At 43.0% G+C, this 26,636-nt stretch overlaps 1 protein-coding gene across 4 annotated transcripts in view; it reads left to right on the forward strand.

The window, feature by feature from the left end:
• Positions 1 to 26,636, forward strand: part of LOC146350291 (gamma-glutamylaminecyclotransferase-like) — a 98,953-nt gene that overhangs the window by 10,143 nt on the left and 62,174 nt on the right. For all 4 annotated transcript variants that reach the window (XR_014789246.1, XM_084844683.1, XM_084844677.1 and 1 more), the window contains exons 3-7: positions 6,283 to 6,398; positions 9,478 to 9,694; positions 14,974 to 15,061; positions 22,562 to 22,659; positions 26,370 to 26,462. Coding sequence is in view for 3 of the 4 variants with exons in the window: in XM_084844683.1 (XP_084700809.1) it covers positions 6,283 to 6,398; positions 9,478 to 9,694; positions 14,974 to 15,061; positions 22,562 to 22,659; positions 26,370 to 26,462 (612 nt within the window). In the remaining variant the exon portion in view is untranslated. The remainder of the gene's footprint in view (positions 1 to 6,282; positions 6,399 to 9,477; positions 9,695 to 14,973; positions 15,062 to 22,561; positions 22,660 to 26,369; positions 26,463 to 26,636) is intronic.

Consider the following 26,636-nt stretch of genomic DNA (forward strand, 5'->3'; position numbering starts at 1 on the left):
TGGCTAGTCCTTCTTTTGTGTCTGAAAGATCATTCCTTCTTTCATTTGTGGCAAGAATTTTTATTGTTATCACATACCTTGTTATCAGAGTTTTCCATGTTATTAGATACAGTTTTCCAGTAAAACTGTACTTTCCAGCATTTCCAGTTCAAAAGGTCTCAGGTAGCAGAGCTGGGAATGAACTTGAGCACACTCCGGGAGAGAGCGGAGGACAGGAAGGCCTGGCATGCTATGGTTCATGGGGTCACGAAGAGTCGAACACGACTTAACGACTGAACAACAACAGCAGAGCTGGGAAGGGTCCTGTGTAAAGGCTTGAGATCCATTGCCAGTCAGAATAGGCAATGCTGGGCTGGAGGTCATGCTTTAGTGACAGAGTACGTACCGTGCAGGCACAAGAACCCAGGTTCAGTCCCTAGCATCAAGGCCAGCTCCAGAATTGAGGGGGCTCACAGCAAAGTGTTCCCTGTGGGTCTGTCTCCTGCCCCTGACACCTTCCCAGGAACCCCGTTTTAAAAATTATTTTTTAAGAACATCTTTAAAACTTCTTTTTTTGGTGCTCTGGCACTGAGGGGCTTCCAGCTTCCCCACAACCACCATTGTCCTGGAAATTATGTCATTACAGAGCATCGTGGGTAAAAATCTCATTGTGGCACTGGACATTTTCTCCCTCCCAAATGCTCTGGAATGGCTTAACTTCCACAGCATTGGGAGCAAATTCAAGAAGGCAGCCAGAAGCTGCTCAGCACAGGCTGGAGGCGGCGGGGGGGGATGTTTTCTAGTTTTTTACATTTTAAAAATGTCAGCTCTGAACTGCATCTGAGATGGGCCCTCCCAGGATTCTTGGGCCCCAGCAGCTGCCAAAGTCTGCCTTGTGGTGGTACAAGGCCTGTCCAGCATCTCCAGTTCAAAAGGTCTCAGGTAGCAGAGCTGGGAATGAACTTGAGCACACTCCGGGAGAGAGCGGAGAACAGGAAGGCCTGGCATGCTATGGTTCATGGGGTCACGAAGAGTCGGACACGGCTTAACGACTGAACAACAACAGCAGAGCTGGGAAGGGTTCTGTGTAAAAGCTTGAGATCCACTGCCAGTCAGAATAGGCAATGCTGGGCTGGGTAGACCAATGGTCTGCTTTCATCTGTTCAAGTCTGCTGTCCTATGCACAGTTACATGAGAGCAAATTTAGTGGGACTGACTTTGGGGTGAAAATGTGTAGGATCAGACTGTACATGTCAGAAACTCCCTTACCGTTAAGTTTGGAGATTTTGTTTTTATTTTGTTTTTTAAAGCACAAGTCTCTAACTTTACATGCTTGATAGTACACACGCTTGGCAAAACGGGGTGTTTAGGTGCAGGATGAGAAGCACTGGCAAGTTAGCATTGCAGGGAGCTATCTGAGCCCTACAGTGAAAAGCTTGAGGTGCCTCTCTGGCTCTGTCTGCGACTGGTTAAGGGCACACGCTGGTTGCAGTATTGTGCACACTAAACAAAAACCGGAAATTTTATCCGGTTGCAAATACCCTGTAAATTATCCACTTCTGCCAGATGTTTCTGCTGGTTAAAGGTTTAGCTGCATCTCTGTGCATGCTTGATTGGGAGTGCGTCCCAGTAAATGTGCATAGGATTTGGCTGTTAGGCAATACGACACAAGGAAGGAGGGCACCTAAGTGAATAAAAATCTCTCCACTACACACCCAGATGTAATAATTGCCCCATTTGTTCATGTGCAATATTCAGCAAATGTGTTAAATACACTGCAGCTAAGAGACATGTGCAAGCCCTTGACACATTTCTGTCTGCCTCTCACTCCCATGTGCCAAACAGACAAGCAGCACATAACTCCATTTAATGTGCACTTGTGAAAGAAACACATGTGGGCAAGTACACTTTTTAAGTCCCCCCCACCCCTGCCTCATTCTCTGCACAAGCTCCCTCCTGGCCCAACCCCAAATGCTACAGAACATCAATTTTTTTAGTTTTCTGTCCTACCACCCCACCCCACCCTGCTGCCAACAGAGCTGGCACAAGGGGCATAACCTCTCCATAGGCTACAATCCTAAATACACGGACTTGGAAGTGAGTGCTGTTGAATGCAGCGGGACTGATTTCTGAAGAGCCATGCATAGGATTACACTGTCAGGGGTGCATCTCTAGCCCTTGAAAGGTGATGCCACACTGCATTTTGTTTAATCTCTAAGGTATTAGAACATTTCTTGTTGTTTTCACAGACGTAAAATAGACCCCCAACATGGTTGTGAGAATTAGCACTTAGTTAGGCACTGCATAAGAAGGTGAAATCCAATCATACAGTGGGTGATTCAGTGACTGCGTTTGCTGATATAGCTCCATTGATGCTCAGCTCAGCAGAGTATTATTAGCATAGGTGTCATTGACTCACTTGTCCAGGGCAAAATCTTGCCTCCATTTAAATAAATAAAAGATTTGGTGCTAACTGCAAGGAGGCCACAATTTTATTTATAAGTGTTTCTGAACCTTCTGTTTGCTTTGACTTGTTTTCTTATTTACTGAAGATTTTTTTTTAAAGCCTATGGATATAAGCTGTGCAAATTATTTCTGTGTTATAATACTCTAGGCACCATGCATGAATAATTTTTATTGTTTGCATTCTATTTTGTAGTATAATGAGGTTGCCTGTCATTTTCCATCATGGCTAAAGTTTGTATTAGTGCAAAACAGATATATGGATATGCTTCTGCTATAGCATAAGTATTTGATGGGAAGAAAGAACACATAAAGCTACAATCCCATGTGCATTTACCTCTCAACAAGCCCAAGTGAATAAAGTAGGGCTTACTTCTGAGTAAACATGTATAGGATGAAGCTGTACATTCTACTGCGCATTGGGCTTTGCAAAATACAGGAAGATCTTCCCACCAAATTTCTTTTGCTGGTGTTTTTTTTTTTTTTGTGATGTCTAAGTTAGAACATTAGTAGCTCAGCATAGAGGACATGCTTTCTGCCTGCAGATGGTCCCTGGTCTCCAGGTAGGGCTAGGGAAAAAGATCCTGTCTGAAACACTTCCAGTCAGTGTTGACAATACTGGGCTAGATGGACTTAGATGGTCTGACTTAGTATAAGACAGCTTGCCATGTTCCTATGATATGCAAAGGTTCCACCTTTAAAGGCAGCCTAAAAATAATTTAAAATAAATAAATAAAATTCCTACTGCAAAGGGAGATTTCAGACCCAACAAATGAAGGACTTGGATACTTGATAAATCCACGGTAGTTACTGACTAGTCAAGCACTGGATGTTTGGTAGATCATAGGCAGCTTCTACTTCTTTAGAGAGAAATGCAAGCAGCTCACTTGTGGAAAAACTTACAGGTTGCTAGCAAAACTTTTTGTTGTGATTGCAGCAACCTGTGGTGAAATTCTTTGCTCAGCAGGGATAGCTGTGATGGTTTGCTCTTTTTTCTCAAGTCCTACAGGTGGGATCCAAACCTGGTAGCAATGCTCCCTGTCATACAGGGATGCTCCAGTCCACTAGGATAGCTGGAGAATTTGGATTAGTGGGAGGATCCTCCACCAGCTGGCCTTTTCTTTCTCCTACTAAAGCCTTATGGCCCCTAGGTGGTCCCTTATGGGACCATCTTAGCTGAAATGGGGGTAGCTATGATGGGAGGGCCTGAGCCAGAATCTTGCATCTGTGCATTTCATGAAGTCATCGTCTCCCCACCGTATGCAAGGGAGCTGCAGTCTGACAGGGCGGCAGCGGAATTTCAGACTGCCCAAGTCAATCCTGTTTGCTTATTGTTAACCTTATCTCTCTTCCTATAAGGCAGGGTGGGCAGGCTTGCAGGATCTCCCCCTCTCTTTTTTTTTTCTTTGCTAGAACACCAAGATCCACCACCCAGAGCCTGGTGCAAAAGATATACATGTAGGTTAAAGAATTCTGAATCTAGGAATTTGTTTAGCGTACCAGTCCAGAACTGAATGCGGCTCATAGTTCTTCCACACAAAAATCCATTCCTAGTTACCCCAGCTTTCTTCACTTCAATAGGTGTGTGTGTATGTGCGCGTGCGTGCATGGAGTCATTTTGTTGCTGCAACTATTAAACAACTGGGAGTTAGAAATCCTTCCTGATATACTGAAAATCACCCAAAGATCTACCAGGAGATTCAGATATATCTTTTGCCCATCTGTGCTCTGAGGAGCACAGAATGGCATTGTATCCTTCAACCCTATGAGCTAAGGTTGGACTGAAACCTAGTTTGTGTGTTATCTCACTGGTAGCTGCCAAACACCGTAATCTGACTACATGTCACTTCAGCAATAGATGAAAGCTTGGGACACCGTGTGTGTGTGTGTGTGCTCCTTCCCTCACCAGTGTCTACAGGGGCCATAGTGGTGTGGAAAGTAGCAAAGTGATTAGACCAGCTCTGTAATGTGTACCACAGGGGAGCAGTTTTCCTGTGGCTACCATGTTGCTATGGTAACATACATGTGAACTGGGCTTGTCAGAGTGTTATTTGCCCAAGGTCACCCAAAGAAATTCATAGTCAAATGAATATCAAAGATAAGCATCTCCCAACCTGCTGCCCTCCAGGTGTTCTGGACTATAACTCCTATCATACCTGACCATTGGTTGTGTTGGCTGGGGCTGAGGGGAGTTGTAATCCAAAACATAGTGGTAGTGGTTAGAGTGTTGGACTTGGGACTCGGGAGATCTGGGTTCTACTCCCCACTCAGCCATGAAGCTCACTGGGTGACTTTGGGCTAGTCACAGATTCTCAGCCTAACCTACCTCACAGGGCTATTGTGAGGATGAAATGGAGTCCAGGAGGACTATGTAAGCTGCCTTAGGCTCCTTGTAAGAGGAAAAAAGGTGGGATATAAATGTAATAAATAAATAAATGAAACATCTGGAGGGACCCAGGTTGGAGATGGTTGACCTAGATCTTAGTTTCCCACATGCAAACCTGGTTCTGTGTACACAGTATTGGCTCTTGTCCGCATGCTGTACAGATGGCCCAGACATCAATGCCGGTGGAAGAAGTGCCGGCACAAGGACTGCGGGCGATTGATATGCTGAATGAGTGCATCAAAACACAGCGAGCCCTGCAAAGATGCAGTTCTGAAAAGATAGGGCACTTTCTCAACAACCATCTCTGTTTCTAATTTTCTGTCTCATCCTGGCAACAGATATCCTTCCTCCCATTCATAATGCAGCCTAATGATATTTCTTCCCCCGATGCCGCTTCTATTCATCTTACTCATGGGCATGACACAATTGGGCTGACCTATAAGTTTTAATGTGTCAGAAATAAAATGAATAATGATAGTTTAGCAGTGTTGTGTGAAAATTAAGAAAGCATCTCAGCGGGGGCTTCTTGTAAGAGTTGATCACTAGCTGCCATCTGTAGTGTTAGCATTGTGCTTTCTGTCATGGTTTACTGGTGACAAGAATGGAGGAAATGGAAGTGTGTAACACACACAGCCCTGATACTAAATCAAGGACTGTAAATTAATTTCGAGTGTGTATTATGTTATAATACTTAAGCCAGATCTTCACTCATTAAAATTTGCTTAATGTTATGAATTCAGTTGAACTATGCTACATTGCACTTATGAAGGAAATATAATAGGAAGCTTGGGTTATATAAATATAAAACTTTGGGCACCTTTTGGGGGTGGAAATGGTGGGATATAACTTTTTAAATAATATGTAAATAAATACATGCTTCCCTTTCCCTGTCAGTTTGTGGATAGAAAGTGTTTAATTGCTTAAGTACTAGTATAGTTCAGTGGAAAGAAGGATGCATTTGGTATATTCCTTAAGAACTTGAAATTAAAAGGCTAGGTGCCACATTCTCACCAAATAAGAGGTTTGTGGCACCCCTGTTCAGAATCAACAACATAAAATAACACACACATTTGATTATATGGATTCTGCTTTACTTCAGTGTTTTCTAATGTAAATGTTATTCAGAAGGACTATAATTTGTTTTTGTTTTTAAATCTCTCTGAAGTGGTGTAGCAGTTAGTGTTGAACTGGGGCCTGGGAAACAGGTTCAAATCTCTGCTCCAGCTATGGATCTTACTTAGTGACCTTGTGGGGAGAAGGCATGGAGAAGAAACTTGTCCACTGCTTTGAGTTCCTTGGAGGATAGTTGGCATATAAGTGTAATAAATAAACAAACATGATAGGTAAGAAAAACCACCTGACAGATTGTTTGCAGAACTGTTCTCTCGATTTACCACAGCCAAAGCTAGGATTTTCAGTCATGATGTTGATATTATAAACTTGTGTTGTTTCAGGACCTCAGGGCAGAAACCCCACTTGGTGATCTGTGGCATCATGACTTTTGGGGAAGCAAACTCAGTAGCAATACCAGCCACAAATCCTATCGACCGCTTACTGTATTAACTTTCAGGTGAGACACTTTCAGGCTATACTTAAGATGGCTTTCTCCTTAAAATAAAACAAAAAATACAGCAAAGAGGCACTAAAGGGAAATGGAATTTATTGAGATGCTGCCTTTACCATAGAGGATGGTACATTTATGTATAATAATTGCCTAGCCATGGAGTGAACTTCCTGTAAGTGGCCCATATATGCAGAATTTGTTGTAGGATCACAGTATGTACCACAGTTCCAGATTACCCCACAGTGGAGCCTTCTTCCCTGCTGCTAGGGACAGCAAGAGCATCGCATAGATGTCAGAAGTAGGTATGATTCACTTCCAAGTCACACAGGACCCCAGAAGTGTTTTGTCAAGCTTGCTTTCACAAGCCTTATGTTGCAGCATCATGATGTTGCAGCATCATCTAGGGCTGGACACAGAACAAATATTTGCCTCAGAACCCACCACGTTGGCTCAGATAGGGGAACACCTCAGCTTGATGGCTTAGATGGACTTCGGCTCCCTGCCAATTACCGTGCCACTGCGAAGTAAACCCAAGAAGACAGGGCAGCTGCCAGTCTCCTCCTTGCACAAGCGCATGAGCGCTCAAGCACTTGCTCACTTGCAGGGTTACCTAGCAGGTGCTGCTTGGTTCCTGGGCCATTACAGCACCACCACTGTCTCCAAGGAAGCCCATGAGAGGGAGGGATGGGGCAGCTGCCAGTCTCCTTCATGGGCTTACCTAGTGGCAGTAGGGGTGCTGTAATGGATAAGCCCGCAAGAGTGCGAGGGGACAAGATGGGGTGGCTGGAAGTCTCTGCTCCTTTCCCAAAGTGCTGTGACTAGAAGTAAAAGGAGAGCCCTCTCTGCCTAAGATTTTCCATTTATGGACAACTTGGGGAGGTTGCAAAAATGTATCAAATAGTAAAAAACAAACAAAAAAACACCCACCCACCTAGAAGTTCTCCCAAGACTCCAAGGTGGATATGAGGCCTTCTAGCTAGTCTGCTTTGCCTCAGACTGCCTTAGATCAGAACCTCCTTGGATGCAAAGTGGTCTCTGAGGTGGGGATTTTTTGCCATGGAATCAAGCCTCCTTTGAGGCAAATACTTAGTCCTACACCCACCTATTGCCCCACATATTTTTAAAGCTGTTGCTCTTATTGACAAATGTAGCTCCACTGAAAAGGCATAGCCATGTAAGTGAGAAAGGAAATTGTAGGAAAAGAGGGGCGGGGTTGTGGAAAGGTACCTGCTATAGAATCATAAGGGTTGGAAATAACAGGGTAGTGATGTAATAAATGTTGTATTGTGCTAGAGAAGCGAACTCACTTTTTAACCAATACCCTCTTCATCCTTTGCCACAAGTTTTCTACTCCTTCCTTCCCGTTGATAAATGTCTTTCTTTATGAATGACCCTTTCCCTTGTTCCCAGTTTAGCACTAAAATGTGGAAGTGGAAGCATGGCAGATCTCTCTGGAAAAAGTGGGGATAGTGGCCTGTAGAACTACACACACTTTCACGCTGCCCTTTCTATTATCCTAGTTCCCTTTGCTGACAGATGGAAGACCAGTGAATATTAATCTCAGAGCACGTGTGTGTCTGACAGGAAGCAGGTGTACGGGGTGGGTGTATTCAATTCTCTTCCTTTCCCACCCCTCCTCAAAAAAAGGGCTCTTGTAGGCACCTTAATTTATCCTCCCCTGACCCGTTGTTGCATATGAAATACAGTGAGCATCCAGAGTTGATGGCAGTAAATAGTAGCCCACTGGATTTGTAGCCACTTTTTCTCTAAGCCACCTGTGTCAAACCATTGGTCCATCTAGCACTGGTCCAGTATTGTCAACACTAGCCTTGCCCCAACCTAGTGCCCCCCAGATGTGCTGGACCATTGGCCATGCTGGTTGGGGATGATGCAAGTTGTAGCCCAACACATCTGGGGGAGACTAGTCTACACCAGGGGTGCAGGCCTTCAGCCTGAGGGCCGAACTGCATTTTGGAGAAGCCCTCGAGGCTGTATTCCAGGGGCTGAAGGCAAAAGGAGCAGGCGCAAAAATACTCACATATTTTAGCTTAAAGTTGTTACGGCCAGTGACTAAGTGTGTCAGCTTTTTAGAATGGGGAAAGTTGGGGAACCACTCAGCAATTGGTGGTTGGGGAAAAAGGGGTATAGCCCTCTGAGCCCCTGAGGGCTGGGTTGGGGCCCCTGCAGGCTGGATTTGCCCCCAGGCCTGAGGTTCTGCACCACTAGCCTACACTGACTGTCAGAGATTCTTCAGGATTTCAGGCAACGTTATTCCCCAGCCCTGCCTGGAGATGCCAGGCATTGAATCTGGGTCAAATTAAGTCCTTCCCCTAGGGCATGGGTGGGCAACCTACAGCCCTCAGCCTATTTTCATGCAGCTTTCAGCCTAATTTCAAAAGCCCTCTGTGTGCAATCAGTTCAGACTTCTGGCAAGAGTGATCCGTCCCTTCCCTGGCAGCTCACTGAATGGGAAGAAAGAGGGAGGAGAGGAAAAAGGGGTCACAGAAAAAGAAAAAAGGTGACCCACCCCCTTTTGGTTCTGGCCCTGCCCATTGCAGGCTTCAACCCTGCTCACTGCCAATATGTGGCCCTCAACAGATTACCTATGAGGGAATATGGCCCTCAACAACAACAAAAAGGTTGCCCGGCCCTTCTCTAGGCTACTGGAGAGAAGGAAAAAGCAGGGTGCATACAAAGAGGAAGGGGTGAGCAACAAAAAACAGGGAAGTGGGAAGTAAATGAGAAAGAAGAGACTGAATGGAAAAGATGAGAATAGAGGCTCAAAGAGGGATTCAGCATATGGAGAAGGAAGAGGAGGAGGAGGAGGTGGTCTGCTTCTTACTGTCTTCAGCAACCCAGGTGTCAGTTGCTAGGCTCAGTTTTAAGGTGTTTCCATGTTTGCACCTCTGTTGATAACATTCATTTAGTTTCTGCTATGTATGTATACATAGTGAGTAGGCCAGCTTTTGTGGACACTGCCATCTTTACAAGTACTTCTAATGGGCCCTTCTGGAAAGTTTGATTTATCTCAATTTAATTTATCCTGATTTCTAACTTCAGTGTTTTGCTTTCCCCCCTTGTATAGGATTAATTACCTTTTAGCTGGAGGCTTCCACCCATTTGGCTTTCATCTCATCAACATAATACTCCATTGTGCTATATCTGTCTTAATTGTTGATGTCTTCTCAATATTATTGGGTGGGCTGCAATACACCCATAAAGGAAGAAGACTAAATTTTGTCCCCAAATCATCACTGCTAGCTGCTTTGCTGTTTGCTGTGCATCCCGTGCACACTGAATGTGTAAGTACCTAATGACTCAAATATTAAGAAGTGCTCAAAAACATCACAGTGCCATTAACAGGGTCCCATTAACCACCTGATCTTCCCTATCCTTGCCAGTACGTGTTTTATATGCAATCTTCCGCTTGAATGTGTGTGTTTATATAAAATCATTGTTGATGTACTTCTGCAACTTCTCTTTGCATGTGCTTTTTATTGATATAGTCATCTTTTTGCAAATGACTAATCCTTCAGAGAGAGTTCTCACTTGTAGGTAGTCAGTTGTTCATCTTTATTTGTTTAAAGTTTGAGGCCGCCAATACCTCTTCGCTGTCAAGACGGCATACATTCAAGTAACTAGAACATGGGTGGGCCACAGGCGGTCTGTGGGCCATATGCGGCCCCCAGGGGAAGTTTTGCGGCCCCCACTGGGTCCCTTTGCTCCATGGTGTGGCCCCCACCACTATCGCGTTGCTGGATTCCCAGCTATTCTACTGGGCATGCAGTAAAATAAAACAAGGCATGCAGGGAGCACGTATTTGTTTCCCAGCAGAATCCCACTAGCCCCAGCTTGCCAAACAGTTGTTGCAGTGCAGCCACTTCCAGTTGTAGGAGTGGCTGCAGCAGGGGAGTGGTGGGGCCCCAAGAGGGTTCCATGGGGTGCAATGCAGCCTCCAGCCCTTTGCAATTGCCCATCTCTGTACCAGAGTAAGGGCCTTTGCTGTGAGTTGTATCCAGTGCTGCTTGCATAGGGCAGGGCGCTCAAGTTTCACTGCACCCACTACCCAGTTTAGCCTCCCTGACCCCAAAAAAGCAGGTCTGGGTGGTTGGGAGACCCTCTGGAACAATAAGGGATATGGCACAGTCGTCTGCAATTGATAAGGGGGATCGGTGAAAATTAGGTGCTCTGTCTTACATGAACAGAAGCGCTTTCCACTAGTCCAAAGCCACCACTGGGTGCAGACAATGTATGAGACAATGGTCTTGGGAGCAGATTGGGACATCAGTCCTCTTCACATAGTGGAAGAACAGTCATGTACCTCTCTCCCTTCCACTATGACCATAATATAATGTGTGAGCTTGGCACTCCTTATTGAGGCCTGTACATAAATATGCCCCATCAATGTGATCTCTGGATACACAAACCTAATTACTGTGATCTCCTTCCCTTCTCCTACCCCCTCCCCTACTTTCTGAAGGGAATGAATTGTATGAATCAGTCTTCCACATAGTGTCTGCCTTCATAGCAAAGGGAGGAATGTGTGCCCGCTGTTCTGCCATGTGAAAAGGATTGCCATTCCACTCGTTTTATTTATTTATTTACAACGTTTATATACCACTCCTCATCTAAACAGATTCTGGAGTAGTGAACAATAAAAAAGGAATACAACATCATATTATTTAAAAAAAAAAAATACCACAAAAACTGTGGCTAGTCAGTCGAGGAAGGCTTCGTGAAATAAAGATGTCTTCAGCAGGTGCTGAAAAGAACCCAATGTTGGTGCCTGCCTGACCAACAGAGGCAGGGAGTTCCACAAAAAGGGAGCCACCACACTGAAGTCTCTACTCCAGGTGGACTCCAACCGGGCCAAAAGTCCATGCAGAACCACCAGGAGCATCCCATCTGATGACCTCGGTGACTGGGCAGGTTGACAGGGGAGAATGTGCTCTGTCCGGTATCCTAGTCCTAAGTTGTTTAGGGCTTTATACAGTAGTAGCAAAACCTTAAACCTGGCCCAGTAGCGAGTAGGCAGCCAGTGCAGTTCCCTCAGCCTGCTGGAGTTACATGCTGAAAAGTGGCAGCTCATGACAACAGCCAAACTGCTGCATTGTGCACTAGCTCCAGCTTCCGGAGCAGCCTTAAGGGAAACCCCACATAGAGCGCATTGCAGTAATCCAGTCTTGAAGTTACTAGTGTCTGTACCAGTGTGGCCAACCTGTCCCTATCCAGGAGAAGCTGCAACTGATGTACCAGTCGAAGCTGGTGAAAGGCAGTCTGAGCCACTATGGCCACTTGGGTCTCTAGAGACAGTGATGGATCTAGGAGGACTCTCAGGCTACGAACCTAATCTTTCAAAAGGAATGCAACCTTATCCAGAACAGGCAATGACTGTCCCGGACTTTGGAACCATTCACCCACAGGGCTTCCACCTGCCAGGATTCAGCTTCAGTTTATTGTCGTCCCCCCATCCAGCCCATCACAGAGTCTAGGCACGGATCCAGAACTTGCACACCTTCACACTTGATTCAGATGTCAAAGCATACTGATAGTACTTGGCTTCAAATCCCCTAATGACCACTCCCAGCAGCTTCATATAGATGTTGAACAACATCTATTGGGGATAAGATGGTACCCTGTGGAACCCCATAGCTCAATTTCAAAGGGGCTGAGGAATAGTCACCCAATGTTACTCTCTGAAATTGACCCCCCAACTAAGACCAGAAATACCTCCAATGCCCAACCCACAGAGTTGATCCAGCAGGATACCATGGTCAATCTTATCAAAAGATGATGAGAGATCAAGCAAAATTAACAGGGTTGCACTCCCCCATCCCTCTCCCAATAAAGGTCATCCACCAGGGCAACCAAAGCTGATTTGGTCCTGTAACCAGGTCGAAACCCAGACCGAAATAGGTCTAGATAATCAGTATCATCCAAGAGTGTCTGCAGTTGCTCTGCCATGCCCCTCTCAAGTACCTTCCCTAAGAAAGGGGTATTTGTGACTAGATGGTAGTTGTCAAATACCATTGGTTCGAGAATGGGTTTCTTCAAGAGAGGTTGCACTACCAAGGACAGCAGGAACCACCACTTCACACAAAGCTGCATTTACTGCTCCCTGGACCTACCCAGTCATATCTCCTCAGTTTTATGAATTGAGCATTAATAAAATGTTCTGATCCCACCGTTCAGCATTCAGTTAGGTCAGCCTTCTCCAACCAGATGCTCTCCATATGTTTCAGATTTCAACACCCTGCATTCCTGCCTATGGGCCATGGTGGCTGGGGCTTAATGGGAATTAAAACCCAAAACATCTGGAGGACACCAGGTTGGGGAAGGCTGAGCTAGGTGATCTTGCGACATTGATCTCACAGCCTACAACTAATTGACAGATGATTTGGGGGTTTAAGGTTAATGCAATCTTGAAATGGAAACAAGTTTCAAGACTAGAAATTGAAAAATTGCTCCTCTATTGTGGGGGTTGTACTTCATAATGATAACATGTGGATTGGCTGAGTTGTGTGGAAGGTGTCAGTTCTGGCAACAGTGGCCCTCAGGAAGGTGCGGCACTGAGGTGGGGACTTAATATGTCATCCAGTCATGACTGTGGCTGTCACTTACAAATGATATGGCTTTGGTGTGGTGCCCTGTCCATGAAGAGCAACTACAATACATATAACATCTGAAGCTGGACTTGGTCAAAGGGGATTAGTACATTAGAGGCCTCCCATCAGTGCAGATTCAGACTTTTAGAAAATTAATTTTCTAGTGCATGTGGGTCTGTATTCTTTTTTTTTTTTTAACTGACTTGGAGCCTAAGATAGGTTAAGGAAGTTCATGGAAAGTTTCCAATCCCCTACTGCCCATACCCACAGCAGTCATTCACACCTCCCCAAAAGCCTCTCTGGAGGATTGTGTGTGTGCTGGTGGGCTCTTGAACAATCTGGGATGGGGTGAAGGGGGTTGCTGGAGGACATGTTTAATCACCCAAAATTGGCCTTGCAGCCTAAGATCAGTTAACTTAAGGAAGTTCTTGGAAGGAACGTTTCCTGTCCCCTCCTCCCCCCAGCAGCCCTCTCGACCCATCCCACACTCTTCAGGCTTGCCCCTCTGGAGAGGCTTTTTGGAGGTCAGAGGTGGGTGCAGGTGGGAGGAGAGGATGGGAAATTTTTCTGCTGTGGACTTAACTATCTTAGGATCCAAGTCTCCCCCTCTCCCTCTCTCTCTGTCTCTCCCCCTGTCCACACATACACACAGCTCCTACATGGTGCTCCCAGTAGTCTCCCATTCAGCTTGCTGACCAGGTCAGCACCTGCTTAGCTTCAGGAGAGCTATAGCCTCTGATGTCTTCAGACTATTCACTGGATGCTTGGTGAACTTGTTCTTTAAAAGTAAAACTTCAATACCAGTTCATAAGTTCATCTACCTCTTTCTCTTTGTAGGATTCTGTCAAATAAAATGGTGAATTAATAATCATGCAAGATGATTTAGAATTCATAATAATCTGAAATAAAGTAAAATACTTTATATCAAATCTATTTAATGGCGGCTATCATAGTACAATAATATTAGGCTTCCTTTCGCATCATTAAACTTCTCCAGTGTGCAAAAGCCCAAGATGTTGAAAAGCCAGGTGTTTTTGAAATAGCAACAGCCTTGGTTTTCAATGTAAATGGCATGGTTTGACAAATGGTTATTAGAAAGGATCTGTTTCCAGAACAGTATTCTAGTTTCTTTGCTTGTTCATAGCCTTGGCTCCCTCAAAGCCTCCCTCTTCCACCATAGCGATTCTTGGGGGTATGAATCTGGGCTGCCCTTCATGGTTGCTTTGGTGAACAGAGAGCTCAGGCTCCTTCACTCTCAAGGAAACTGTTGGCAAGGGAAGAGTGGATTTGGAATGCCATAGGGCCTAAAGACCACATTGTCTCTGAGCTGAGTTCTTCCTTTTTTCTCCCGGTGGTCTCTTTGAAGAGGAAGGATGACAGCTTCCCTTTTCTCCTCAGATGAGTGTTGGGAGGAGAGATTTGTGGCTCCTTGAGTCCACCAACATAATTAACTACCCCACCTCTACCCCACCAGTTCTAGCTGAAATCTAGTGCTTTTGCACTACCTCTGTTGATACTGCCAGTGGCACAAGGAAAGGGGACATGTGCCACCCATTGCTAAAGCCATTTTAGAGGGAGACATGGTAGTTGTTCAACCATCTTACTGCAAGAGTAGGAAGTTTTGGTGGAGACCCTCTCCTATCTTGCATTCCCCAATTTAGGCTCAGATATATGGAACTTGCTTAACTTTCCATCAGCTTAGTCCAGGAGCGCCATATGTTCAGGAGCTGTTTTGACTTCTAATGCTGCACATCCTCCCTGCTCTCAACACTCATTAATTTTAGTGGGCGTGGATGAAGCATTTGATTTACTCTCTCGGATTGAAACCTCCAAAATGCTTAACTTTGTCCACAGCTTACAGACCCCTAGTGATGTTGATGTAATAGTTTAAAAAGGAATTACCCTTCCATGGTACTTCAGTTAGGAGGAAACTTTTCTTTTGGTAATTTTAAATTCCTCTTCCTTTTCTTTTTAAGATTGCAGGGATTGTTGGCAGAGCAGACCTGCTGTGCGCCCTGTTCTTTTTGTTGTCTTTTCTTGGCTACTGCAAGGCGTTTAGAGAAAGTAAGTACTTCATCAGTACAACCAACAGTTTTTTAATAGATCTGCTGATTTGATCACAGAAATAAAAATAGTCTCTATTTTTTTATTGCATTTATATCCCGCCTTTTTTCCTCTTTCAAGGAACCCAAGGCAGCTTACATTCTCCTTCTCCTCCTCCTCTCCATTTTATCCTCACAACAACCCTGGGAGGTAGGTTGGGCTGAGAGTCTGTGACTGGCCCAAAGTCACCCAGTGAGCTTCCATGGCCGAGTGGAGACTAGAACCCGGATCTCCCTGCTCCCAGTCCAGCACTCTCACCACTACACCATGCTGGCTCTCAAGTATATATTATATATTGGTCCCTTAATGGTTACCCAAGAGTGTGCGTGTCTATCTGCGTGATTTTTGACTAACCTATGTTTATCTGTGCCCAACAGTTGAGGGCCAGGGTCTTGTTCTTGGCTTTCTGATGCAGTGTTTGTCCTAAGTTATCTCATCTATACTATAGGTTACTTGAATTCACCTTTTACTTGACCTAAGCCTGTGTAAGATTTTCTAGGCATTTACTACTCTTTTATTTATATAATTCCTTCTAATAGCAAAGTTGGGTGGTCAAGTGCCTGTCAGTTTTGCAGAGAAACTAGGCTGCCCAAAAACAAGGGAGTGGTTTCTATGTACTTGGGGAACTCCCAAGATGTGAAGAAGTACTGACATCTGTAAATTAAAAGAAAAGTCTAAAAAATAAAAACCGAAATAGCCCAAACAAGGACTTCTGAGTTTCCATGGTTAGGAGGCAGAGAAATGTAAGAGTGCATGGAATTTGGGGATCCGGCTTTTGTTCTACCCACAGGTAAAATTTGATTTTCTCAAGAAAATGTGCAAAGAGTGCAAAATGTGCAAAGCAAAGAGCTATAATTTTTTTGCTCTTCCACATAAGTGCATGGAATTTGGGGACCTGGCAGCCCCTTTGGAGCTGACTGAACCTGCCAAATTTCAGACAGTTAGGTCCAGTGGCTTTTGTGCTAGCCATGCGTAAAGTTTCTTTTCCTCAAAGACTAAAAAAGTAAAAACTGCCAAGCTACACAGGGGATTAGAAATCCTAATCAGAAGGTATTTAAGGTGACCATTACGAGGTCACTATCCCTAATCTCTGGTGTAGGTTTTTTTGAGGTGCAAAAAACCTCTCTCCCCCTACTTTTCTGCTCTTACATGCCCACTGTTGGGAGCTTGCTTGTAATGAAATTTTGAAGAGGAAGAAGGAAGGGAAGAAAGAGCTTCATGTGAAATACTGATATTTCACACAGTACCTGATTTTACTGCCCCAAAGTAGAACCTTTGGCTTCTGCAGAAGTTTAGTAGCTTCAGTACAGCAAAGGATCCAGTCAGCCTCCACAAACTTCTTTCTCCCCCTCCACTTTAATTTCTCCTAAATAGCTGTAAGACTCAAATAATCCCAAAGGGAGGGTTAGGACTATGTGGCGTCATGATCAAGAAACTGCTGGGGCTTTTAAATAGGTTCTACAGTTTTAAAAAAGCTAGAAAAAACCCTCAGCCACCTCACCTCATAGAGTTCATTTAAGTACGTGCAATCCTTACAAACCTTCCACAGCCTCCTAAATTCCTCTGAAGTACCACCTGTCTGAAAGGAGCCACTTGGCTTAGGGAATTCTCTCTACCCCCCTCCCTCTGCATTTCCAGTCACCGTTCTTCTTTTCTTCTTCCGTCGCCTATCCTGTTCTTTCTTTCTCTTCTTTATTCCACCCAGAGCATACCTTAAGGAATTCTTAAAGAATCATAGAATCATAGAATAGTAGGGTTGAAAGGGGCCTACAAGGCCATCGAGTCCAACCCCCTGCTCAATGCAGGAATCCAAGTCAGAGCATCCATGACAGATGGCTGTCCAGCTTCGTCTTGAACGCCACCAGTGTGGGAGAGCCCACTACCTCCCTAGGTAATTGGTTCCATAGTCGTATTGCTCTAACAGTCAGGAAGTTTTTCCTGATGTTCAGATGGAATCTGGCTTCCTGTAACTTGAGCCCATTATTCTGTGTCCTGCACTCTGGGATGATCGAGAAGAGATGCTGGCCTTCCTGTCTGTGACAACCTTTCAAGTACTTGAAGAGCGCTATCATATCTCCCCTCAGTCTTCTCTTCTCAAGGCTAAACATGCCCAGTTCTTTCAGTCTCTCTTCATAGGGCTTTGTTTCCAGTCCCCTGATCATCTTTGTTGCCCTCCTCTGAAGCCTCTCCAGTTTGTCTGCATCCTTCTTAAAGTGTGGTGCCCAGAACTGGACACAGTACTCCAGATGAGGCCTAGCCAGTGCTGAGTAGAGGGGAACCAGTACTTCCCGGGATTTGGACGCTATGCTTCTATTAATGCAGCCCAAAATAGCATTTGCCTTTTTTGCAGCCACGTCACAAAGAGAGAATTCTCTTTGGTGAGCAAGAGAAGTTCTGAACTGTATTTGACTTTATACAAACAGACAAGAGGACTGGTTTTTCTCCTTCTCCTCACTCAAGTCTTTGAGAAGAGTGGGTTCACATGGTCGCAGAGAAATAAATCTGGGGCTGTTTTGTTTGTCAGTTGCCATTATCCAGCAATGGGAAGGGCTGTAGCTCAGTAGTAGAGCACATGCTTGGCATGCAGAAGGTCCCGGGTTCAATCCCCAGCATCTCCAGGTATGGCTAGGAAAGAATCCTGCCCGAAACGCTGGAAAGCGGCTGCTGCCAGTCAGTGCCAACAATACTGCGCTAGATGGACTCAGGGTCTGACTCAGTATAAGGCAGCTTCCTATGTTCCTATGAACAGAAATCTTTAATAAAAATAGCAGGTTTTGGTTTGTTTTGTCAGTGGAGGGGAGATAAATACTGCTCATTTATACAATCCTATGTATGCCTACACAGAAGCTCTATTATGCTTAATGAGGCTTACCCTCAGGGAAGTGTGCATAGGATTCCAGCACAAGTTACTTTTGCAGAGACGTTTGCACTTTGATGTTCTGGATGTTTACTCAGAAATAAGTCCTGAGTTGTGAGCATGGTACTGCAGGCTTAATACAGTGCCTACCCAATTCCACCGAATGAATTGACTACCCTTTCAGCTCAGTCCTATGCATGTTTTGTCATGTGTGGGTTTGGGGTTTTGTTTTTTTTGCATGAACTCTAGCTTCAGTGGTGAGGGAAAGGCACTTAGTACATGCTCAGAATTTCTCCATAACTTAGCCCTAGTTTTGAAAACAGACTCATTGGCTGAATCCTGGTGAAGTCTTGGCACAAATGAAGTTATGGGGAGGAAGATACAATGAAAGCTTATGCATAACAAGGAGGAGATAGGAGTTGCACAAAACAAGACATCTGTTTTTATGAAGAGTTGCTGGACGATGGTAGGATGACAAGGGATGATTGCATGGAGGGGAATAGAATTGGTAGGAGGAGAATGTAAGTGCTTAATGGTGAAAGAAAAGCATTCTGCATATGCTCATATGCACTCTCTGTTTAAGAACATAAGAAGAGCCATGCTGCATCAGACCAAGGTCCATCTAGTCCAGCATTCTGTTCACACAGTGGCCAATCAGATGCCCATGGGAAACCCACAAGTAGAACATGAGTGCAATAGCACCTTCCCACCCATGTTTCCCTGCTGCTAATATTGGTGAAATGTAAATAAATTCTAGTCATTCTAAATTTGCATGTATGTATATCTTTCAGAAACTATGCAGTTTTCTTGCCTGGGAGACACCTCTAATGAACTATGCATTTTCATACAAATTTACCCAAAAAACTATTGGGGAAGGGGGGAAAGGAAAGCAAATCACTCCCTCCCCAAAACTGGAGAACTCCTCTTCCACATGAACTGCTACACTTACCCTTCTGAAACTGTGGGTTTCTTACTTAGGGAGAACTCTAGGCTGTCCGTAATTTTCAGAACAATGGTCCACAAGGAAAATAAAGAGATTAGTATGTCCTCTTTTGGAGACCTCAAAATGTCAAGGCCACCCTTGCACAAAAATCCTTGTGGCTATCATTCTGAAATTTGGAGACATGATCTCCTCTGATGGGGCAATGAATCCTGAAATGTGTATCCAATTCTTCCAAGTAATAAAAATGTTATTGGCAGTTCCCTTTAAAAGAAAATCAAAATATAAACCCTGCACCTATCTTTCTGACATTGGGCAGGTGTAATCGCCTTCTAGGGGGCTATGATGCCTGAAATTATCATCCAGTTCTGATCAAGAGAAAAAAGTTACAGTTTTTTAAAAAAAATCCAATGGTAGTCAACAGGAAGCATAAAGACTCATTTTTCCAAACCGTGACTCAGGTTTGGTGCTGAGCTGAAATGGTCTGACTACAAATTGGCCTGAGCAGAAGTGCAATGTTTTCCAAAATGCTGAATCGGGGTCTGAGTTGAAGTGGGGTGGGGGGTTCAGTGCACACTTCTTATGTATGTATGTAATCGATACACACACGCAAGCATACCACATGCGCACACCACCTACACACACGCATATATATTAGAGGTTCACTTAGACTTGGCTATATTATAAAGATAGATAGACAGATGCAAATTTGTGTTATGGGCCTGTGCCCTGGATCTTTTAAGAATCTAGCAACGGCCCTTCTGGGAACCATCCCCAAAACTGAGCCCTCTAGTGCTATATAGCACTGTAGGAGATGGTCACAGTGGGGGAGGCACTACAAGGATCGTTGGACCTCTGAAGAAAGGTACCCCTAGGGGATAGGGATGCATACATTGTTGCAAGTCCCACTTGTATTTATTCATATAATACTGAATTTGACAGAACTGTGGTCAGAGCTTGGACAGGACTAGGATATAAATCAAGAGTCATCTTTCCTCATATGTTAACCTTTAAAAATCAGAGTAGCTGATTAATTGATACCGAACAATCCAGTTGATGTGGATTCAACATAGTAACAAGGCTTTAGGTATGGATGGGTGGGGCTGTGGCTCAGTGGTAAGATCATCTGCTTTGCATGCACAACGTCCCAGGTTCAATCCTTGGTAGCTGCTCCCAGTCAGTGTTGATAACACTGGGCTAGATGTACCCATGGTCTGACTCAGTATAAGGAAGCATCCTATGTTCCTATGATGTTCAGCCATGCCTGCAACCCAAATAGACCTCCATCCCAGGATGACTTCATTGGAACATAAAATGAATGTACAAGTTGCATGGCCTCACAGTATGAATTCAATCTAGTTCTATAAACTAGATTCTCTTATATAAAATGACAGAAACACTTGTGGGCATTTAGCTTTTTAGAACAGGAATCAAATGCTTGCTGCAAGCCTTTGGCATACATTAAACTTGTGACCATCTGGTGAGGATGGCAAAGTGCCTTCCCACAATATGGTGCACCAGTTTCAACTAGGTTCAGGTGCCAACCAGGAATGAGTTCCATTCTCTGACAGGAGATTGTGGTGGGAGAAGCAATGTAGTTGTAGGGACTGTGCTTCATTAAACTGATTAACACACTTGGCATGTGTGTATCCTTGGAGTAATAATTAGCACTTCTTCGTTGCTTTACATTTTCAACACTGATTGATTGAGATTCAAAAGCTACATCGCTTATTTGACAATACTGGCATGTGTATATTGTTTTTATAACTTTGCACGATGCCTGTTCTTGGGGCAATAATGAAGAAAGTGCATCCACAAGGATGTTTTTTTAATGCAAAATTCTCTGTTCTCAAACCTTAATCATAGTGAACTGAGCTTCTTCAGTGTGCCTATTTAGCACGGATGTGTATTGCTCTAGCATGTCTCATGCTTCACTCTCTAAAATGTACCTTGTTGAGATAAGCTGAAAGGGTTCAGACAATGAGCTGGACTAGATGTAATATCTGCCATGGTATAGGCCCTATATTGCAGGTCAGACGTGTGTGAACCTCACTCCGAAGGTTTAAATCCAGCCTGCCAGGGGCCCTAACTGGCCCTCCTGAGTTCCTCAGATGGCGGTGCCCCTTTCCCCTGGCCCCACCTCCTTTTCCACTGACTGCTGATTGTTTGGTGCTTTCTGGGTTTTTGCATGTTTTTTTCCCCCTCATTCTAAAATTCACATCTGCTTCAGACTTGCCAAGAGAACCATATTCATTCATTCATTCATTCATTCATTCATTCATTCATTATATTTCTATACCGCCCCATAGCCAAAGCTCTCTGGGCGGTTCACAAAAACTAAAAACCATTAAAATACATTGTATAAAATATAAAAACCATTCACATAATGACATAAAACAAATAACACACGCAACAACAACATATGTCTAAAGCAATTTAAAGACTATCAGTCAAAGCCAGTGAAGAGAGTCATCATACGCTGCCAAATGCCTGAGAGAAGAGGGCAGTTTTAACCTGGCGCCAAAAAGATGACAATGTTGGCTCCAGGTGGTCCTCATCAGGGAAATTATTCCATAAATGGAGAGCCACCACCGAGAAGGCCCTCACCCTTGTTGCCACCCTCCGAGCCTCCCTCGGAGGAGGCTCCCAGAGGAGGGCCTTAAATGTAGAGCGTAGTGTATGGGTCAGTTCATGCCGGGAAAGGCATTCTGTCAGGTGCTTTGGTCCCAAGCCATGTAAGGGTTGTATAGGTCAAAACCAGCACTTTGAATTGGGCTTGGAAGCATATAGTGCAAGCGGGCCATATATTAACAGAACATTTAATGCAAAGTGAGAATAGTGAGAATCTGTGTGGGGTAGTGGTTAGATTGTTAGACAAGGACTGGGGAGACCCAGGTTCTAGTCCCCACTCAGCCAAGAAGCTCATTGGGTGACCTTGAGCCAGTCGCTGACTCTTAGTCTAACTTATCTCACAGGGTTGTTGTGAGGATAAAATGGAGAGGAGGATCCCGCTGTGGGCTCCTTGGAGGAAAGGTGCGATATAAATGTTAATAATAGTAGTAGCTGTAATAACAATAATAATAGTAATAATAATAGGTCTTGCATCTGTGATGTTGAAATTAGTAGCATTTGAAGACATGAAATGTAGGCTACTGCGACAGCAAATCGAAGAGTTTTCTAAAGCCATTGTGATGGGGGTGGGGCGAGTGAAATCACATTTTATGAAAAGTCTTTAGAGGAATGTCTGTTTGGAAGTGGGAGTGCAGCCCATTTTACTCACAGTATTTTAGTTCATAAAGATCTTTTAGAATTGTTTGTTAGATCATGAGAGCTATGTGCAAAATATTTTCTTTTTAAAAAGCTGGCACTGTAAGCTGCTGTAGACACCTAAAATTTACAAACAGAATTTATTGCATATTATTGGGCAGTAATTTCCTAACAGAATGGAAATGTCTACATAAACCTGTCTGACTGAAAATTTCAACCAAGAAAAATATGTCCATATTTCCTACACCATAAACGTTCCAAAAGCAGTTGACGAGCATAACCTTGAATGGCAAATCTTATTCTGAAAAACCTTTACACCTAGGACCCATGCTGGTTCTCTGAATATTTGTACATGTTGTCAGTTTCTTTTCTTTATATTCTGTTTTAAAACTGATAGGTAAAGAAGGATCACATTTTTCTACAGCCTGGGTTTTGCTGAGTGTTCTCCTAGGTGCTGTGGCCATGCTGTGCAAAGAACAAGGAATTACGATACTGGTAAGGTTTCTCTTAATAGCTAAATGTTGATGTTTTTATTTGCTGAACTCAGTCCAGTGTTAAATAAAATCCCCTCTTACGACAGTATACGTCTTTCCTATGGGTTTGTTCAATACTTAGGCTTTCTTGCCAAAAATGGTGTTAAACTTTCTTAAATCAAATAACAACAACCCAGCAACCTTATCTATTTTCCTGTTTTAGTTCACTATTGTGAATGCTTGAAAATTTTTTGACAGGTTCAACGGTATACTACTGTACCTAGTCGTTACATGGCTCATTGTTAGTGTTACTGAAGAATGTATGTCTGTAGTCTTAGAATCAGTCTGCAGGCAAATTTGCCAGGGCTGGTTGAATGACACCGAATGAGTGGCAATTGCCACTCTAAGGAATTAATAACTTAGGTCCCTTAACATGGGTCACAAGACTGTCCCCATATAAGGGAGGCATGCTGTGTAAGGTTTCTCTTGGCAATTATGCAAATCTTACTTGTAATGATAGGAAGTTATTGGTTATGTTGAAGTCATTCAGACTTGGCTCTAGTTTGGATTATCCCATAAATAATGGTTTGGTAATTATGAATGAGTCACAGTGAGCCTTGGGTTCATTCTCTCCCCCTCCCCTCTCCTTAGAGCAAATGACAGTTCTGAATTACGAACACATTTGGGGAACTATGATTGACTGTTTTAATCAAAGTTAGTTTAAACAAATCAAGATCAAACTGTGGCTTGATATCCTGGTTAACTAACATTGCTTAGTTTCCCAGGTTTGTACTGAGATTTGCTCTAAAGTGAAAGGGCAGCTTTCACTCTCTTCCTTTCACGTAGGATGGAGGAGAGGGGAATGGGAGCACATGAGTGCAGTTGATTCACAAGTGCCTAAACCATGTTTTAGGTGATCATCTGAACTGACATATAAAGACTTAATACAAATGAAAACTTATTATTGAAATGCAATTATAGAGACTTAAGGGCCCAGAAAAACATGGAAAATTAGGTTTAAAGAAGTTTTTCTGAAGATGTTTTTCAACGTTTCCAATGGAAAAATTGGAAATGGGGGGGGGGGGACTGGAAAAAAACACCTATGAAATATTTTATCTTTTGGAATGAGTACAACGCTCTTTAAGACAATATTTTACTCAATCAAAATGTGTAGGATGAAGATTTTGTAATATAAAGCAGTCTACCACATTAGAGAATACTAATTTCTATGTATACTGTAAAGTTCAATGTTTTAAATGTTGTTATAAAGTTTAACTTTATATACAAATATGCTGCTAGTCCTTAATATTGTGTCTATATGAGATTGTTTCGGTCTAAATAATGTGCTTTATTTTGTTTATGCATGGGTTTTATTTTCCATGTTTATTTTTTTCTTCTCAAATGGCAATAACTAAGGCTGCAGTCCTATATCCACTTACCTGGGAGTAGAGATGTAAAATTTCTGGAAATTTTGGGGCCATGGAAAAAAAACATGTTTTCCCGGTTCCCCACCCCCAGAAAAAATGGAAATTTTGGGAAAAATAGAACAATAACCAACACTTATTTTTTTAGTGCTCTTTACAAATTTAAAGTCAACCTTCCCCAACCTGGTGCCTTCCAGATATTTTGGATTTCAGCTCCCATCAGCCTCAAGCAGCATGGCCAATGGTCAGGAATGCTGGACATTGTAGTCCAAAACATCTGGAGGACACCAGGTTGGGGAGTGCTGCTTTAGGAACATAAAGCATCCTTTCTTTCCTAAAGTTATTTTATGTATAACTTGGTTTGCTCTTAAAATTATCATTATTTTTTAAAACTTCTAAAAGTAAACTTAGTAAATTTGTGATTATTGTTTGAATATATACTTTTACATTTAAAGTACCAAACATGATAATTTTATGAGCAAACCAAGATATACATAACATATTTAAGGCTCCTATTTAATGTTTGACCAGAGGGAACATCAGCAAGTAATCCCTGAAACATCTGAATCATCCTAGAAGCCAGAAGAAGCAGGAAGAACTGGAGGCAGAGGAAGACTGGTGTACAACATCTGTTCCTATTTGTAAGGAAGTTTGGGAAATTCCTAAACCTATTCCTGTTTGTGGAGTGAAGCTTAGGGAAATCTGATCTGAAGAAAAAACTACTGGGATTTTATTTAGCCAGGAAAGACTCAGGCTAGGAATGGTAAGCAATCATGTTTAATTTAAGATCCTTATTTAAGATCAACCTATTATTTGAAGAGTGACATTTTATTCATTTTTGTAAATAATTTCCATTAATGAACGTCTTACTTTTTGTTCATTTTGAAAAGTTGTCTCTAGTTGTAGTGTCAGTCCCATGCCTATGCCGTAGGAATCAGGCTACTGAGTTTCATTTAGGTAGAGAGGGTTTATTCTAATGGCAGCAGTTAAAAAGTTTTATAGCTGAGGCAGCATTCCCTAGTGGTGAGGTCTAATTGAGAACTTTATTAAAAACGGTGGCATTGAGTTCTGTAGACCCAAGCCTCAAAGTTAATTTTAAAAAAAGAAACATAGGCGGGATAACCCACATACTGTTCCGTCGCATCTGGTGACAGTAGCTGGATAACTTACAGTGGGTTTTTTTCACATGTGCGTTTTAGATTAGAACTACATTAATTGACTGCTACAGCATCTAACCAGAACAAACCCAGAAACACAGGACTCTACAGAACAAAATCCAAACTGTCAAGAATGCACAATGGTTACTCGACTCACATGCTGGGAAATGGAGCATAAATGTGTATCGGTAAAATATACTTTAGATCAATAATTTTAATAAGGAATGGAAGAAATAACTATGCCGGGAATCTTACAGAGAGGATTAAAAAAAACACTTTCCCCCATGGCTTCATTATTTCCAGACATTTTACATCTCTTGTCTTTCTATAAAAGTTCTTATTACATAGTTTTTGGAAATCATTTTGGGACCAGCAAAGATTGTGTAACAATATATAAACACTTTGTCTTAAGTTCTAAAAGAAAAACTTTCATAATCCAAAGCTGTTCAATTTTTCCATTTTTGGGGGAAAAAACAAAAATGGTCCTTGGAAAGAACTGAGAAAAATTGTTTTTCCCCACATTTTTCAATTTTTTTTCTCGGGCCTTCACATCTCTACCTCAGAGCAGACATGTCTAGGATTGCGCTGCAAGGTATTTACACTTTTGAGACTGCAGTCCTATGCACACCTACCTAGAAGTAAGTGCCATTAAACAGAGTGGGCCTTACTTCTGAGTAAGGATTCTTTTATGTAAGCCTCCTTAGGGGGCTTTTTACCCTAAAACAAGGATGGGCAACGTGTGGTGCTCCAGATGTTTTGGTCTACAACTCCCATCATCCCTAGCCAGCATAGCCAGTGGTGAGGGATTGTAGGCCAGCACATCCGGAGAGTCGCAAGTTGCCCACCCCGACCTAAAAGGTGGCCTAGAAGAATATTTAAATAAATAAATAAAATTGCTCTGTAAATTGCATAATTATGTCAAATAGTACAATTTTATATGTTAAGTTATAAATATGCATGTTATGTTGTTAAAGCAGTTAAATAAGTTTAGATTTGATAAGAAAGTAAGTACTGCATATGTTTCAATCCCCCCAATTCCCCACTACTTCAGCATTTCCAGACATTTTACATCTAATTAAAATAAATATTTAAAAGATATATCTCCTGTTGTCCTTGCCCTCTTTCATCCTCTTTAACTCCTGTCTTTTTAGGGTTTAAATGCTCTTTTTGATGCTGTGGTGATTAACAAGCTCAATATTTTGGAAGTTGTTTTGAAGATACTACGTAAGGACAAGTCACTGGAGGTGATTCCATTTAACTTTAGATGTGAAGAGATGCCACTTTGATCTGTGTTCTCAAACAGTTAACATTTCAATGTTAGTGTCAGTAGCATAATATAATGCTCTCATTGCGAATATCTTTAGAGCAAAATGAGAGGTATACTGTTCTTTGATTCAACTAGTGTGAATGTTAGAGAT

This window comes from Heloderma suspectum, chromosome 3 (assembly GCF_057233095.1).
Source record: "Heloderma suspectum isolate Gila_16-S chromosome 3, 16-S_ref, whole genome shotgun sequence".
Classification (NCBI taxonomy): Eukaryota; Metazoa; Chordata; class Lepidosauria; order Squamata; family Helodermatidae; genus Heloderma; species Heloderma suspectum.